General features: G+C 59.8%; 1 protein-coding gene across 9 annotated transcripts in view; it reads right to left on the reverse strand.

The window, feature by feature from the left end:
* CAMK2B (calcium/calmodulin dependent protein kinase II beta) overlaps window positions 1-16,956 on the reverse strand; it is a 94,772-nt gene that overhangs the window by 38,878 nt on the left and 38,938 nt on the right. For all 9 annotated transcript variants that reach the window (XM_060157398.1, XM_060157397.1, XM_060157399.1 and 6 more), the window contains exon 3: window positions 4,089-4,148. In XM_060157398.1, the coding sequence (XP_060013381.1) occupies window positions 4,089-4,148 (60 nt within the window). The remainder of the gene's footprint in view (window positions 1-4,088; window positions 4,149-16,956) is intronic.

The raw sequence follows: 16,956 nt of genomic DNA on the forward strand, positions 1-16,956 counted from the left end.
GCTGGAAGGAGGCTGAGGGGAGACTGGAAGGAGGCTGAGGGAAGTCTGGAGAGAGGCTGAGGGAGGCTGAGGGGAGGCTGGAAGGAGGCTGAGGGAGGCTGAGGGAGGCTGAAGGGAGGCTGGAGGTAGGCTGGGGGCTGCCTTCTGAGTCAAGGCTGACGGGCTCTGCTCACTGCCCGATGGGACCCATTCTAACAAGGCTGTGGAAGATTCCGCCTGCCACGGGCACTGCTTAATCTCTGTCACCCACAGTCCCTGGGGGCAGCGTGGGAAGTCTGGGACACCCTCACGTGCTGAGCAGCAACCTCTTGAGGTGGCTACAGCCCACCAGTGAGGTGAGGGTGGAGGTAGCCTTGCCCTCGGCCGAGTCTCCCGTTGGCACGGGGTAGGTGTCCGTAAACATGCGCTGCGAGGGGATTCCTGAGGCCCCGGGTGGAGGGAGCCAACCTCATGGACAGTCGAGTACAGCGCAGACGTGTCTGTGGAGGGCATGGCCCACAGCAGGGCCCTTGCGGGTCATGCCCGTCCCCAGACGCCCGGGCCTGCTTCCCGGGACGGGCCCACACTGCCAAGGCCGGCCCACACCTGTCTCCTCTGCCCAGGTGTCCCCTGGTCTCTGAACAGAAACTAAAGCCCCTGGGAGGGGAGCTTCTACCCGGGGGCCTGACTCCGGGTACCAGCTCCTAATGCTACAGCCCAACCAGCAGCCCCCACTGCCGTCGTGCTGATGGGGAGAAGCACTCACACCCTCTGCTGGGCCTCCTTTAAGAGGGGAGCTTGGCTCCTCCACCAAACAAACAGAATAAGGCAGGGTGACAGCCTGACCCCTCCCAGACTGGATCATAACTTCAAAAATTAAACACAGAACCGCCATATGGTCCAAGAATCCACTGCGAGGTATACCCGCAAAGGACTGAAAGCAGAGACTTGGACACCCATGTTCATGGCGGCATTAGTCACGATAGCTAACAGGCCAAGTTCCATTGATGGATGAAGAGATAAACACAATGTGGAATATACATACAGTGGAATATTATTCAGCCTTAAAAAGGAAGGAAATTCTGACACCTGCTACAACACGGATGACCCTTGAGGACATTAGGCTCAGTGAAATAAGCCCGTTCCCAAAAGACAAATGCTGTATGGTCCCCACATCGATGAGGTTCCCAGGGTGTCAAATTCATAGAGACAGAAAGTAGAATGGTGGGTGCCAGGTGCTGGGAGCAGTGGGGGCGGGGTAGTGTTTAATGAATGCAGAGTTTCCCCTGGGGGTGATGAAAAAGTTTTGAGTACAGATGAGGGCGATGGTTACATAACATTGTGAATGTACTTAATGCCACTGAACTGTACACTTAAAAATAGTTAAACTGATAAATATTGTTACGTATGTTTTACCACAATTTGGGGAAGAAAAGGCACTGTGTTCCTTGTTCTCCTTCCCTCTCCATCTCTGTCTGTCTGTCTGTCTCTGTCTGTCTGTCTCAATCTCTGTCTCGGCCTCTCTCTGTCTCTCTTTTTCTTTCTGTCTGTCTCTGTCTCTGTCTGTCTCTGGAGCCCTGGGCAGGGCCAGCTCATGGCCAAGCCACCTGTGTAGCTGCCCCAGGCCCCAGGCTCAAGAGGGCCCTGCCCTGCTGTTGCTGTTTTGAAATTCATAATAATTTTTGAAAAAAGTCCCCACATTTTCATTTTGCACCGATCCCACAAATTAGGTGGCCGCCCCAATCACCCAGCTGAACTGCTCTTGAATCCACAGAAACAGAGAGAATCAACGCTTGTTGGTTGCGTTTGGGGTACTTAGTTGCCAAGCCTGGACGGCTGACACACTTGTGAAACACGCCTAGTCCACAAACAAGGAGACTGTGCCTCAAAGCAGTTCGGTGGCTGCTGTGGCTTTTGAGGGGAAAGGTGGGGTCCGAGTCCAGATCTCTGAGCTCTGAACCTCAGCACACTGCCTCGGAAAGGAGGGCTTTCACAGCTCACGCCCGGCTCGCCAGGGGAACCCTCTCGGGTCCTCTCAGGGGGGTCCCTGTGAGTAAGGTAGCAGCATCTCCACTTTCCAGACGGGCAAACTGAAGCTCCTCCCCTGCCCACGCCCTGAGCACAACTGCTTCCTGAGTGAGCCAGGACAGGAAGGGGAGCCCCTCCCAGAGCCCCTACCCCGCCTCTAACTGAACGTGGTCCTGCTTCCTCTCCCGGGGGTGAGGGGCTGGGAACACTTCTGTTCAGAGATGGGGCTGGGTAGACACAGGCCACGGAGCAAGGGGCTCCCCTCACCTCCCCCAAAAGTCTCCCCCACTACTCACTCCTCAGAGAGCCCCTCCTGAGTCTACAGAGAATGTTCAGCTGAACCCCACAGTCTCAGCTCTGCCTCCCCTGTGTTCTAGAATAAGCCCCCTAGGCGGACTCCAGGGACCACTCGGAACGCACCCAGAGCCACACGGGGTATGCAGGCAGGGCAGGGGGGCTTCTTGTTGAAGACTTGGCCCCGAACACCAACCCAAGAACACCTGGGTCTTCTCTCTAGTAAGAGGATTCCTGAAAATCACTCAGAATGGGGGACCCACACTTGATGGGCGCTCAGCGGACACAGGGGAGGGAGCTGGCATGGGAAGGGGTGTGGGTAGAGCTGGCGGTGCGGTGGCACCAGCCAGGAGCACCAAGAGAGAGGGTCCTCGGGCGCCTGGACCTGGACGGGCAGAGGGGCAACAGCCCTTTTGCCAAACGAACCCCAGCCCAGTGAAGAGGGGGCTGGGGTCCCTGTGGACTCCCACCTCAGAATCACCCATCAGGCTGGCTCAGATTCCGATTCCTGGGCCCGCTCTAGGCCTCCGAGCCAGGCTTTCCCGGGGGCAGGTCGGGAATCTGTGCACCGTGATTCCAACAGTCTCAGCCTTGAGAGTCCGTGGGCCCAGGCACGAGGGGCGGCAGCAGCCCTGGGGCCGACACCAAGGGACCCCCCAGAAACGGGAGATCTGCTCTGCGCCGGGCTGGGCCAGCTGCAGAAGAGCCAGCGGCCTGGAGGGGCCACAGCCAGGGAGGCAGCAGCTCCCACAACCAGCTCCGAGGACCCCAAGCCCCACTGCGGCCCTCCTGGCCCCGCGGCCGAGGCCCTGCCCTGGGAGTGGCACGGACATGACTGCTGAGCACAGCCTGGCGTCCCTTTTAGACAGAGTCCTGGGCGCCATCCCAGCACAACTGAGTCAGCGCACGGGCAAGAGTGCCCAGGAATCCTCCCTGATGAGCTCCCTGGGTGCCTCTGAGAACGTGGGCCCGCCCTCCCCCCGTGCCACCCGGCTGCTTCCCGGTGTGGTCAAGGGCTGGGTCCTGGGTTCCTCAGGAGTCCCTAAAGGGACCAGAGGTGCAGAAGGACAGGCAGCTGTGCTGCGCGGACAGGGGCCGCTCACGGCTGAGGCGGGCAGGCGGAGGCTGACAGGCCCCGGGAGATCTGCACCAGCTTCCGGGGTCTGGGGTCCCAGCAGCTCCTACGCTTGTGTCTGGACTGAGTCCCTACTCAGTCTGGGGTTTCAGAAGGAAGGGGCCTACCGTGGGCAGGGCACCCACACTCCCTGAGGCCAAGACCTGGGCTCCTGGGGCTCCACGTGCCCCCAAGGGGCAGCTGATCCCCGCCCCAGATGGCAGTTCCAGGGGCCCCGGGCTGGGGGGACGGCAGAGGTTCTCCAGAATCAGACCTCAGACCTCAGGCCTCAGGCCTCAGGCCTCAGGCCTCAGACCTCAGGCTGGGGCTGTGCCTCATGTGGTCTTCGGTTTCCAAACTTTTTTCTCTGTAATCAGGTCGTCTTGTGGCTTTTCTGAAGCCATGGAACGTGAGGCCCCTGTGTGTTTTCACCAGAATCATGGATCAGACTTACAGAGTGGTGGGCAGGGACCCGTCCAGGAGGAGTCCAGCCTTGACCTCCCCCAGAGGGTTGCCCCAAAGTTCCTGCAGGAATCCCTCCGGGTCAGGAGGAGATGTTTCCAGGGGCCTGAGGGTGGGATACTTCAACGGAGAAGGAAAGGGACGGACGCCTTTGGGGTCCTCCTGCTGGCTGTATGGGAGAGCTGGGACCCCTACCCCGAGGGCTACTCACCGATGTTGGAATGCTTCAGAAGACGGCAGATTCGAGCCTCTCTCTCCAGCTTCTGGTGATCTGGGGACAAAAAGGGACACAGTATCACCTTGTGGCCCTGCAGCCAGTGACACCCTGTGCCCCTCGACTGCATGCTGGACAGACTGCCAACCACGAGACTCACGGCCAGGAGGACCTAGCCACCACCTCCCTCAGTGCCCACCCGGGTGACCGCTGCCTGCCCAGGGGACACGTCACGTTGTGCCCCCCACCCCCATCCCGATCCCTGGCTGGCAGTGTTGAGCTGGAAGAGGCTGCCCAGTGCCTGGGGTGAGAGGCCCATGGGAGATGGGAGCGGTGCTCACTCGGGGCCAAAAGTTTCCCCAGGTGATTCAGGAAGAGAAAATGCCATCTCTCAGCAACAGAACGGACAGCACCAATTCAATCTTCACTAATTTGTCCTAATTCCAGACTCTACAGAGCTTTCTGCTGAGGCCTAATTTGCTCTTCAGAAGCAGCTGAGGGGCTGGCAGAGCAGGGCTGTCGGCCCGCTGGGGGCGTCCAACCAGCGCTGCGGGTCAGCATGGGCCTGGGCCGGCCTCTGGCTGGACATCTGGGCAAAGGATGCTCGACCTGACCCCCACCCCTACGCACAAACCTACAAAACACAGGCCTGAATTTTGACGGGCCCTGGTGTTCATTGCAACGTCAGCAGGAAGGAGAGTCAAAGCCTCAGAGAGAAGTCACCCCGGGTAAGACTGTTGCTGGTCCCTTCCCCCCTCCAGCCCTGTGTCCCTGCACCCACCCCCAAGAGGCACAGGACCTCAGTTCCAGAGGCCACCCCCCCACAAGGACCAAGCAACTTATCAGCCAGAAATTTTATCTTTCAAACAGAGGTGGCAGGAGGATTTTAAAAGCTGATGGAAATTGTCACAGTAAAAAACTAAAAAAACCACATTTCCACTGAGAGGAGAAGGCAGAAATAAATCACACAACAGAATATACCCATCAACGTGTGCACATCACCCCAACCTCCCAACGTGAGGCCAAGTGGAAAAAGCCACTCACGGAGGAGGACCCAAACCGCGCGTCGTTCACATGGAGGCCGACACGCACGGCACCGGGCACACGGGTGGCCGGACAGTGAAGAAAGGTGGGGATTCAGGATGGCAGCTGCTCCAGGGCGGAAAGTGACTGGGGAGGGGGTGCTCGGGGCCTGGGACCCCCCCACCCCGCCGCTGCTTGCACTGAGCCCTTCACTACAGGGGCCTGGGGAGGACATTAATACACCAGACAAGACCACAGGACCGCCTGATTCACCAGGGAACGCCTGACAGCCCTCACTAGCGGGACACAATGTGCTAATTACAGAAGGTCCTCAGAAGCAGTAAAGCCACTCGGCAGGGCTCCTCAGACCTGCCAGCCCATCCCTGCCTCTGCCTGGGGGGAAAGGACCCAGCCACCAACAGGTCCTCCTGCAGGAAGGGAGCCCGCTGGCTAGTGTGTGGTCAGCTCTCCCTGGGCCATGTGACAGAGGCTGGGAGAATCAGGACAGTCCTGAACACGGACATACCTGGAAACACACATGTGCCTCTCCTGAACGGGAAAGTCATGCCTGCAGACAGGAATCTCTCTGGGAACACCTGGGGCATCCAGCTGGCTCTCCCTCCTCTCAGGATGAGCACTCAAGCCTCCCGGAGATGGTAACACCTCCCTGAGCTGCCCACCCGGCTCCCATCTGTCTTGCCAGGCCCCTTGGCCCTGGGAGGGCTCTGGCAGAACCGCAGGGCAGGGGCCGGGCGTTCGGGACAGACCCTCGCACCCTCCCTTGCTCCCTCCCTCACTCCTTCACCTCCACATCCAACGCAGCAAGCACTCTTGTGGCCCATCCTGCGGGGGGCGGGGGGGTGGGAGGGTGGGCGGGGCAGCTACAGCATCAGCAGGCGAGATGCAGCCCAAGAGTCACCATTAGGAGGGATAAGTGGAAAGTGGCCACAAAAGAACACAAGCGGGGTGGCTTTCACTTTTCCGTCTGTATGAAGCTCCAAAACAGGCAACAGTCAGCATAACCAGGTGGGGGGCGGATGGCTTTCCACGGATGTGAGGCCCACTCTAGAGAAGAGCAGGGGAATGGTTCTCGCAACATCCAGGACCACTGCTCGCCCGCAGGGTGGAATTACAAGGGCTGGATGTGCACGGTTGTGGGTTTGTGGGTTGTTTTGTTCTTTCACAGTGTTTCTTTTTACATTTATCATTCTGAACATTTTTCAAACTTAAAGTTGCAAGAATAGTACAAAGTACTATTGGACCGCACTTCTGTATCTCTGTCCTTCCTATACATACACTTAGCTCCTCTGAAGCATGTGAAAGTAAGCCCCGCATTCGGTGTCCTTCTACCAGGTAACACTCGGTGTGTTTCATAAGAACAAGGACGTTCTCTTACATAATCTCAGGGCAGTTACCCCACTCACTAAATCCAGTGCAGATACGATACTCAATCTAACCCACAGTCTACGTTCCAATTTTGTTCCTGTCCCCATAATGTCACAGCAGATTCCTCCTGATGCGGACGGCACCTGAGCAGCTTACCCTCATGCAGATGGGGCCAGAGGAAGGCTGAGGTCAGAGAGAGACAGGAGGCTATGAGGCGGTGGGAGCAGGGGTAGTTTTCTCTGGAAAAACTGCCTGACTGCAGTCATAGATAAAAACCGGGAGAAAAATCCATGTGGGACTCCATCTTTGGAAAGCAGATAACAAACAACTATATATTTTTACTGAATCTTGTCACCAAGGTCAGAGAGCCTCATCCAAAAAATCTGGACCTACTCCGAGGCATGTTCGGGGGGATAAATTATTTGTTTGGGGTCGAGAAGAGACACCATTACTCAGCCATAAAAAGAAACGAAATTGAACTATTTGTAGTGAGGTGGATGGACCTAGAGTCTGTCATACAGAGTGAAGTAAGTCAGAAAGAGAAAAATAAATACCGTAAGCTAACACATACATATATTTTAGTATAACACATACTAAAAAAAAAAAAGTTTCCGATGAACCTAGGGGCAGGACAGGAATAAAGATGCAGATGTAGAGAATGGACTTGAGGACACGGGGAGGGGGAAGGAGAAGCTGGGACAAAGTGAGAGAGTGGCACGGACATATACACACTACCAAATGTGAAATAGATAGCTAGTGGGAAGCTGCCGCATAGCACAGGGAGATCAGCTCTGTGCTTTGTGACCACCTAGAGGGGTAGGATAGGGAGGGGATATGGGGATATATGTATACGTATAGCTGATTCGCTTTGTTATAAAGCAGAAACTAACACACCATTGTAAAGCAATTCTACTCCAATAAAGATGTTAAAAAAAAAAAAAAAGAAGAGACACCAGGCTGCCCAGCCCAGGTGCTGGTGTCCACCCCACGGCCACGCAGGTCACTGACACTCCCGGCTGTCCCCTTTCCATATTGGGCCCAGCAGCACTCAGCCAGAGAGCAGCTCTGAAACTCTGCATCACAACACGTGGTCCGAGCTGGTAGGAGTCCAAGTGTGTACATCACATCAAGATAGTAATTGCTTCACTCTGGGTGGCAGAATTACGGGTAATTTTTATTCTTTATATTTTTTCCCCAACTTGGACAACAATCTTGTGTTACTTTTATCATAGGGAAAAATATTGGGTTTTTTTTAGAAGTTTGATCCTGTCTCCAGGGAGCACAAAGCCACTAGTTAAATATGATGAGGGTGTGTCATAAAACCCACTATGGTAACATTTGCCCTGGAATTAAAAATCTAAGCTGATATTCCATGATCTCAGATGGGAACCAGAAGCCACAAGAAGGGGCTGGAGGAGGAGGCTGTCCCTCTCCGGCCCAGGAGGCCCATCACGGGCCCAACACGTGGCCATGTGAGGAAGAATCCAGCATCCTAACTCTGCCTGCATCCTATGATTTTCTTTCTACAAAGTTGAGGCATCATTTCTGAATGTCCAAATGAACATCGTAAAACCCACCATAGACATGGTGGGTTTAATTTAACCCAGTCTGGTTGGCAGGAAGTGTGTCCTGGCTCTAAACCACCAGTGGGAACCTGGGAGGACACCTCCACCCCACCGCCGTCCCCCAGCGGACAGCAGGACGTGGGACCGGCCAGCAACCCCGGGCAAGCCCTGTGACCTCTCAGAACTGCCGCACCTACTCATCCCTGCCAGCCTCCCTCCTTTCCGGGGCCCTGGCCCCAGGGACCTGCCTGGACTCAGAAGACCACGGCAGTGACCACCAAGCAGGCCCGTGGAGAGAAGGCAGTCAAAAGGCTGCCCATCCCACCCAGGACCCATCAGCACCCCGGGTACCCCAGCCCAGTACCCCCTCCTGAGGGAGGTCCCAAGAGTCCTCCTGTGCAGCCAGACCCTGCCCTGCCCACCGCAGTGATGGGCAGGCAGCGGGTGACCCCAGGAGGGGCCAACCAGGCACCTGCCAGGGCTGTGGAGGCCACGGTGCCTCGAGCCCAGCCAAGAGGCTCGAAAGGGCCCTCCCAGGGCTGTGGCCTGGTGCCCTGAGGGTCCGGGTGCCCGGAGCTGCCCTGAGGCCCAGGCACCTGTTGCTCGTGGCCCTGCTACCACGTCGGCTGGCGTTTTGTTACGGAACATTGGGACGTGTCTCGGAACGTGAGCCACACCTGTGCAGTTTTGAACGCAAGGACGAGTGAGCCCCGAGAACCCACCCACCCCACTGACACCCCCGTGCATCCTGTCCCCAGAGGGCGTTGGGCCCCCTTTCCAGGGTCGGTCCCTGCATCACCCCTCACGTGCCCTGTCTCTGGGGTCTGAGGGCGACCTCTGAAATAGGACATGGAAAAATGGGGAGCCAGGGAATGAGGGCACAAGCTAAGCTCCCCGCCAGCCTCCAGAACCCCACCCTGTCAAGGCGAGACCTCTCCGCCCTCCTCCCCGCCACAGACCCAAGGCCAGCACTGACCGTGTCCCGGGGACCCATGGGACACTGGTCCTGGGTCCCAAGGAGCAGGTGCAGCAGTGATGTGATCCCTGAGGACAGCGGAGTCGGGGTGCGGGGGCTGGTGCTGCCTGAAGGAGACTCAAGGGTGGGGCGCCGGAGTGGGGCTTTGGAGGAGCGTGCCATTCATGCGGGCACAGACTCGGTTCTCACACCCCCTCTGATGTGAAGCTCTAGGGAACCCCTGAGTTCAGCCATCTCTTAAATGCTCGGGTGCCTGACAGATCCACACCCCACATGGAGACCAGCCTAAGTGCCTGCGGGCCTGTAGCCAAAAAGCGACCGTCTTGCGTCTGGGGCAACCTGACGTGCACGCGACACTTACACTTGCTCCCGCGAGGGGGCCGGCAGAGGCAGAAACAAGCTACTTATTTCTCCTAGCAGAGAAACACCCCATCGATAAAACACGGCATTCACTTATACTCTATAAAAGCGCTTATCAAACAAAACAAAAAGCACTTTACTCAAAGACACCAGCGACACTGGACCTGCCATCACCAGCTGTCACCCGCCTGAGCTCCTGTCGCAGCCCCTGAGGCTCCAGACCCTCAGCTCTGTGGCCCGTGCCCCAGCAACGCGGGACCTGGAAGCTTCTGGGTGATTCTGCCTTGATCTCTGTGCAGGCCCACCCTGCACTCTGGGGGTCCCCGAGCTGTGGCGCCGGGTGACCCGGGAAAGGAGGTGGCCCCGTGCAGCCCTGCACGCCTCACGCTGGGTGCACACCCCACACAGGATGGCAGCTCCCAGACCCCAGGAGCCCCCAGGAGGCGGGGAGGGGCCCGCTTGGGGTTGTCACTGTGCCCTGGCTGGCACCCACCGCTGCGAAGGGGATGGGTCAGGGGACCCCAAGGGGCAGGAAGAGACAGGCGCTGCCACACGTGACCACAGGGGGGCGCTGTCCACCCACTCTAAGCGTTAACTTTGACTTCAATAACTCCCTGTGGAATGGCAGAGAGACTCAAACCGGCTCTTCCCCGCCACAAACTAACTCATCAACAGGGCGAGTCCTCCCAGGCAGGGACCCCCAGGTGGGGGCAGCCGGAGCTGAGTCAAGAATGAAGAGGTAGCAGCTGAGGGCAGGGCGGGAGATGCCACCCTTGGAGGTGGGAGAGGATGTCCGTGGGCCCTGCTGCACCCTGCAGGGTGGGGCGCACCGCAGGGTCGAGAAACAGGCACCCAGAGGAGCTCAGAGCCCCCGAGGCTGGTGGCCTCCCTCACAGCCCCCCAGTGACGGCCGCCTTCCCAGCCGCCACCTGCTCCCTGGCTGTGGGTGACTCACAGCAGAGCGGGGCGGTTGGAGGGTGAGAGGAGTCAGGAGAAGGGCAACGGAGGGACGTGGGTGGGCGCCTGGCCCCTCGCCAGCTGCCACGAGCGGCAGCAGTGCCGTCACCGGCAGAAGGACACCCGCGAGGCGCCGGGCACGGGCAGAGGAAGGACGGGGCGGTGGGGGGAAGACAGGAGGCCCAGCCGTGAGGAGGGGCTGCCACGCTCTCCCCGGGGCTCGGCCTAGGACAAGTGCGGCCACGTCCCGGGAAGTCAGGAGTAAGGACAGGTCAGGCTGGACCGAACATGAAACCCCGCGTGGAAAGCCCACACCACCTGGCACGTGGAGGGGTTCAGGAATGCTCTCTCCTCCCCGATGCCTACTGGACCCCCCTAGGCCCTGGGGCCGGGCGGGCTGTGTTCACTGGGGGGACCCCACCTGCACAAGGGTCTCTGCGGGCTTCTGCATTTCCCCCCCCTGCCCACCCTGGCTGGAGGATGACCTGGCCAGGGAGAGCTGGGGACGAGGGGATGGCAGAGGGCTCTGCTGGGGTCCTGGCCTGGGACATGGGAGGCTGGGACACGTCAGGGAACCGGCTGGAGATCGTGGGCCACCGTGACTGCTGCCCAGGACACTCCGCCAAACTCAGCAGCTCCTGGACACCAGTCAGCAGGGATCTGAGCTTCAGGTTGGGGTCAGGCCCCCGCCCCGGGGTCACCATCCACTTCTGCACTGAAGCATAGACGCCAACCCCTTGCGGCCAAGGCCCCAGGGGAGAAGGATGCCCACGGCAAAGGGGTGGACAGGCTGCGGGGCGTGGGAGTGTGCGTGTGGCCAGGCCCCAGAGGGCGGCATGTCTCCAGAATCACCTTCCTGAACACGCAGCATGGGGGCGCGGGTGTGGCTGGAGGGCGGCAGCTGCGGGGAGTCCAGGCAGCAGCCCCTGCCCTTGGCTGCCTCGCCTGTCCTCACCCGGGTGGGTGTGACCAAAGGCCAGGCGTCCTGCGCCAGCCAGAGACAGAGCCTCCCCTCCCCGGGGGGGAGGTCAGATGCCCACGCTGCCCACCTCAGGAGGTCCGAGGACAGCCGTAGCCTGCAGGGCTAGGGGCAGCTCCCACGGCCCATCCTGGCTGTCCAGCTGTTGGCTCCACAGGGTCGGGGGCTGCCCAGGCTCCTGTTCCTTCCAGGCTAACCCAGCAGTGAACCCACCCCCTAACACACCATTGTAAAGCAATTCTACTCCAATAAAGATGTTAAAAAAAAAAAAAAAGAAGAGACACCAGGCTGCCCAGCCCAGGTGCTGGTGTCGTCAAGCTGGGGTGTGGCAGGCTCGCCTATGAGCCGGGCTCGGGTGGCCACTGGGACACGGGACACAGGGCCCTGAACGGGACCAAGTCTTGTTCTCTGAGTCTATTTCCCATGTGTGAAGAGGGTTGGGGGGTGTTCCCAGGGAGAGGCCACGGAAGAGAGGAAACCCCAGCTGCCGGCCCCTCCCCGCTGCCTGCCCACAGAGCTGGGCACCTGGCCTGTCATCCTCGCTGCTGTTCTCGCTTCCCTCCTCCAGCCTCCGTCCAACACGACACTCAGGACCCCAGCAGTTGTCTCCTCTCCAGGGGCTTCTATTCTTCCAAAGGGAGGTGGGGGTCCGCGGCTGCATTGGACAAGGGCAAGGACCCATCGTCCCCAGGTGACCCGCGTCACTGGGCCCCGGAATGCGTCATCCGGGGTTCCCTCCTCTCCTTCCCACCCGTCTCCACCACCTACGCCATCGGATGGCACAGAGAGCTTTCTAGACTCTTCAGACTCTTCAGATGTGGATATCAGACGGATATCCACATCCCACTTCATGCGGGCTCACGGTAATCACTGCCCAGCATCAACTCCTTCACTCAACGTGTCCCAAAGCTGTCAGGCTCCAGGGGAACAGAGCGCGGGAACACGGGCCGGAAGTTCTTGTGGTTCCAAGCTGCTGAGTCAGACTCTGATAGGACATCCTGGACATTCACAGCAGCCAGCGGGGTCCACAGCAGCGCCCACGGCACCCTCCAGCCTGCGCACCTCGCCCTCCCACCTATAGTCCTGCCCTCAGGGTCCCAGGAAGGGGATGAGCAGGCCCGGGGGTGGGTGGACCAGGGCAGACAGAGGCCAGTTCAAGTGTAAGCACCGGCACCTGCTGACCCTGGAGGCTCCCGCCTCAGCTTCAGCCCCTTTCTGGGTGCAGCAGGGACAGACTGCAGGAGAAGACAGGGCTTTCGGGAAGGACGTCCCCAAGCCAGGGCCTCGGGGGCTCTCGCCTCCTGACAGGGCTCGGGGGCTGGCACATGTGGGAGCGACCCCAGGGGCAGCGCAGGGTCCTGCAGCGGGGTCTGACCATCCGGTCACTGTCAAGGGGTACAAGCTGGTTCAGGAGCTGGAAGAAGGTCACAGGGGAGCGTTGCCCCGGGACCCTGGTCGCTCCTCTGCTCCAGAGCACGAGAGCGTCTGCGGGTGGCCTCGGATTAGCCTCTGCTGTCTGCTCTTCGGCTCTCCAGGGCTCCCCGCGACATAGGGCTGTTATTAACATCGCCTCCAACTTTCAGATGTAGGATGCGGCACAGGAAGGCCGTGGGGTGGGGCATCGGAGCTGGGCCACCAGCCATGGGGGCTGGCGTGGAGACCTCAGCCATCCTATGGTCTTTCTCCTGGGGCTTCTCAAGCCTTCAACGGGCTAACATGCTTGACCCCAGCCTCCTCACCCAGGGAGCATCTAGGGCCCTGGGGGCATCCCATCCTGCTCTGCATCCAGCACTGGGGTCCCCAGGAAGGTCTAGTCACGCTTCAGGCCCTGGCGGGCACTGGCAAAGCCATGATTATGAAAAGAGCAGCTCCCATAGTTTCCTGTGTGTGTTTTCTTTTTAAAAGGCGGCACGCAACCAGCCACGATGACACCAGCGTCACCTGGCAGCCACACAGCCCAGGGAGGGCACCTGTGTGGGTCCTGCAGCTGCCACTGCCTCGTTGGGACAAAGAAAGGGCCCTCGAGGGGCAAGGACAAGCTGCCAGGTGTATGGGAGCTGGGCCAGCGACCTGCCGCTCCCCACACCGCAGCGCTGAGGCCTCTGAGCTGTTAGCTGGCCACGTGGTCCCCAGAGCCCTCCCTCTGCGGTCCCCGTGGCCCTTCAGCTGCTCCTCCATGGGAACAGATCCGCCCTCTTCAGACTCAGAGCCGTCACCACCCAACACGGGGCACAGCTCAGCTCTGAAACAGACGTGGCATTTCATGATGTAAGGCCTGGCACTGAGGCCCCGTGTGATGTGCTGCCCTGATGTCTGGTGAAACCGGGAGGGCCCGAATGGCCTAGCTGTAGGCTTCCCCAGCCCGCTCACCCAGCCAAGCGGCCCTCCTCCCAGGCAGACCAGGAGCAGAGCAGACCCATCCCCAACTGGTGGCCTCGGTCCCCTGCCAGCAAGGAATTATTCAAACAAGCAACCACATTCCCCTGGGGCAGCCAGGGGCACCCCACTCTCTGGTCACCTGCTCATTCTGCCCCAAGTGCACCCGAAGTGGCCTGCGTGACGTGCAGTGTCCTCCCCGGGCTCTGAGCCTGTGTGACACAGACTGCTGTCCATCTCAGCTGTCTGGGGTCCCCATCCTGTGTTTGGTCATGCCCACGACCCTAGGGCGGGCTCCCACGCTGACTAATAGGCAAAAAGGAGGTGATGTGAATAAAAATGACTACCTCTCGAGTCCTCAGTTTTGTCAACTGTAAAATGGGACAGTAGCACCCTCCAGTACAGTAGGGCATGGTGACAGCAGGAGCCCACCAGTGGCCTCCTCCTTTCCTGCTTCCTTCCCCAGCCCCAGTGCAGTACGTCCTATGCCGGGGCTGGGGTCTCATCACAGCCCACCCCAAGATAGCACCCGTGACACTGCCACAGCACGGCGTGCTTTCCAGGCTAGGGCATGGCCCCCAGAGGGTGCAGGGCTTATTCTGTCAGGGTCCTACTCAGACTCAGCAAGGCCTCTGGGACGCCTCCCTCCACCAGCCTCCTCCTTCCATTTGTAGTTACTGGTGGCCCAGACCACCACCTCCCAACAGACCCCTCCTCCAGCTCAGTTCTTGAGTTGGAAGCGCTCTGCTCCCCCCACCCCTTCATCATGTTCATTAGGGACTTACTGTGCGCAAAGCACAGCCTTGGGCTCAGGGAGGGAGACCAAGAGGCCCCTGCGCCCCGCCCCCCCGCCCCCCCCCCCCCCCGCCCCCGGAGCTGGGAGACAGGCTGTGCGGAGACAAGAGAGCCAGCCTGCTGGGAGCCGGGGGCTGCCGTGCTGACCAAGACGGCGGGTCCTCAAGCCTGTGGCTGCCCCTCTGACCCTACGCTCACCTCCAGGGGGGCCCTTGGTGCATGTGGGGTGCACAGGGCTGCCGGTAAGGACCCCTCCAGATTTGGGGAATGACAGGAATGGCTGATAAAACAACCCCACAAGGGCCCAGGAGTTCGTGGAGATTTCCTCCCAGTAACCCCGGACCAGTCCCCCTTTTAGGCGCTCCCACCTCCCCACCCTCTCTTGACCCTCTACAGCTCAATGCGGTGGGCACCGCTGTGGCCTGAGTTCACAGAGCATCGCTATCAGGCCCCCCCCAGCCCCTGGGACTCAGGGTTCACAGAGGCAGCCGTGCCCCAGAAACAGACACACCCCAGAACCAGGGAACAGGGCCACGGAGCTGCCACATTCTCCTCCTCACAGGTGAGGCCACCAAGCACACGGAGGGGTGTCCACCAGGACCCCTGTCCACACAGCCTGGCCTCCACCCCCCTTTCTTCTCCTCTCCTGCCTTCACTCCAGTTTGGGGAAGTTCTGATTTAGCCTGTTTGAATAATGAATTAATGACAAAGACCTCTTCTCTCAACAACTCTGTTTGGCATTGCCTGATAAAACACAAAATGACCAGTTAAATCTGAATTTCAGGTAAGCAACAAGTTTTTTTTCATATAAATATGTCCCAAGTTCAGATAAATAATTTTCTAATGCAAGTATGTCCCGTGCAGTTTGGGACGTATTTGTCTTCAAAGATTTTTCACAGCCTATCTGAAATTCAAATTACTTCTAAATCTGGCCACCGCAGCCGGTTCCCTCATTGCTCCCCCATCCTCCCCCTGGCATGGGACTGGGGGAGGGTCCCCCCCGCCCACAGGGGCCCCCAACTTTCCCTCTTCCTCCCTCCCCACCTGCAGGTGGGCGCCCCCAACTCCGCAAAAACCCAAGTCCTGGCAACAGAACCCGGGAGGGATGGGTCTGTCCAATTAAAGACAGCCTGGGGCCAAGGAAGGGACCCTCCTACTCCACCCACCTTCCGGGTCCCTAGGAAGACCCCTCCCACTACCCAGGGTCCCCTGGAGCCCCGATTCGAGAGCAGGGTCGATCAAAAGCTGGCTGGGGGTTTGGGACATACTTATTCTAAAAAAATATTGTTTATCTGAAATTGGGACATTATACGGTGAGGCCCTGACTCCGCCCCTGGGGCGCTAGGAGCTGCCAGGGAGGGGCAGGGGCGGGGCCGCGGAAGAGGCGGGAGGGGTGCCCAGGCTGGGGAGGGGTGCCCGAGGGGGGAGGGGGGAGGGGAGGGGAGGGGAGGGGAGCCCAGCGCCCGCGGCGCATGCTCAGCCGACCCTGCAATGCGGCGCCGCGTCCTCCGGTAACCCAGTTCCGCGGATTCCCCCGCGCCCGTTATCCTCTGACTCGGTCGTCTTCCCGTTTGTGGGTCGCGGGGGGCCAACAGCAAAGCGGCAGCGCCGGCTGCAGCAGGAAAGCCCCCGGTTCCTGCTGGGCGAAGGCTTCCGGGCAGGTTTGGCCGGGGTGCAGGCTCAGCCCCAGAGCCCCTAGGGGCCAGACAGCTCCGCCCTGTCACAGCTCCGGCAGGGGTGCCCCCCAAGGCAGAAGGGGCCACACAGGCCCTGCGGAGGGGGTGGCCCCAGGTGAAGGTAGCTGGGGGTAAACTGGGCATCAGCTTGGGGGCGGGAGGAGGCTCAGAAGTGAGCCCCAGATCTCAACGTCTGTGGCCTGTCTCACCTGTGCGCTGAGTCGCTCACCTGTGCGGTGACTCCCTCACCCGGGCCGTGAGCCCCACCTATGCAATCAGCCTCCCACCTGTGAGGTCAGCCCCCCACCTGTGAGGTCAGCCCCCCACCTTTGAAATCAGACCCCCACCTGTGAGATCAGGCCCCTACCTGTGAGGTCAGCCTCCCACCTGTGAGGTCAGCCCCCCATCTGTGAGGTCTGTGCCCCACCTTTACAATCAGCCCCCCACCTGTGAGGTCAGCCTCCCACCTGTGAGGTCAGCCCCCCCACCCATGAGGTCAGCCCCCCACCTGTGAGGTCAGCCCCCCACCTGTGAGGTCAGCCCCCCCACCTGTGAGGTCAGCCCCACACCTGATGCACCCTGAGTCCTCCGCAGCTGGGTGAAATCTAGAGCCGCCCGTGTCCCAGGCTCTGCTCATTACGGCTGTGGGATCCTGAGCACGTCTCTGCTTCTGTGGGACTCAGTTTCCTCGTCTGTGGAATGGGGCGCCCACCACCGACCTCGTGAAAACTGCTGCTGAGGGTCAGGACACAATAAACGCCTAAGCCCTCGT

Source organism: Lagenorhynchus albirostris, chromosome 8, assembly GCF_949774975.1.
Source record: "Lagenorhynchus albirostris chromosome 8, mLagAlb1.1, whole genome shotgun sequence".
Lineage (NCBI taxonomy): Eukaryota > Metazoa > Chordata > Mammalia > Artiodactyla > Delphinidae > Lagenorhynchus > Lagenorhynchus albirostris.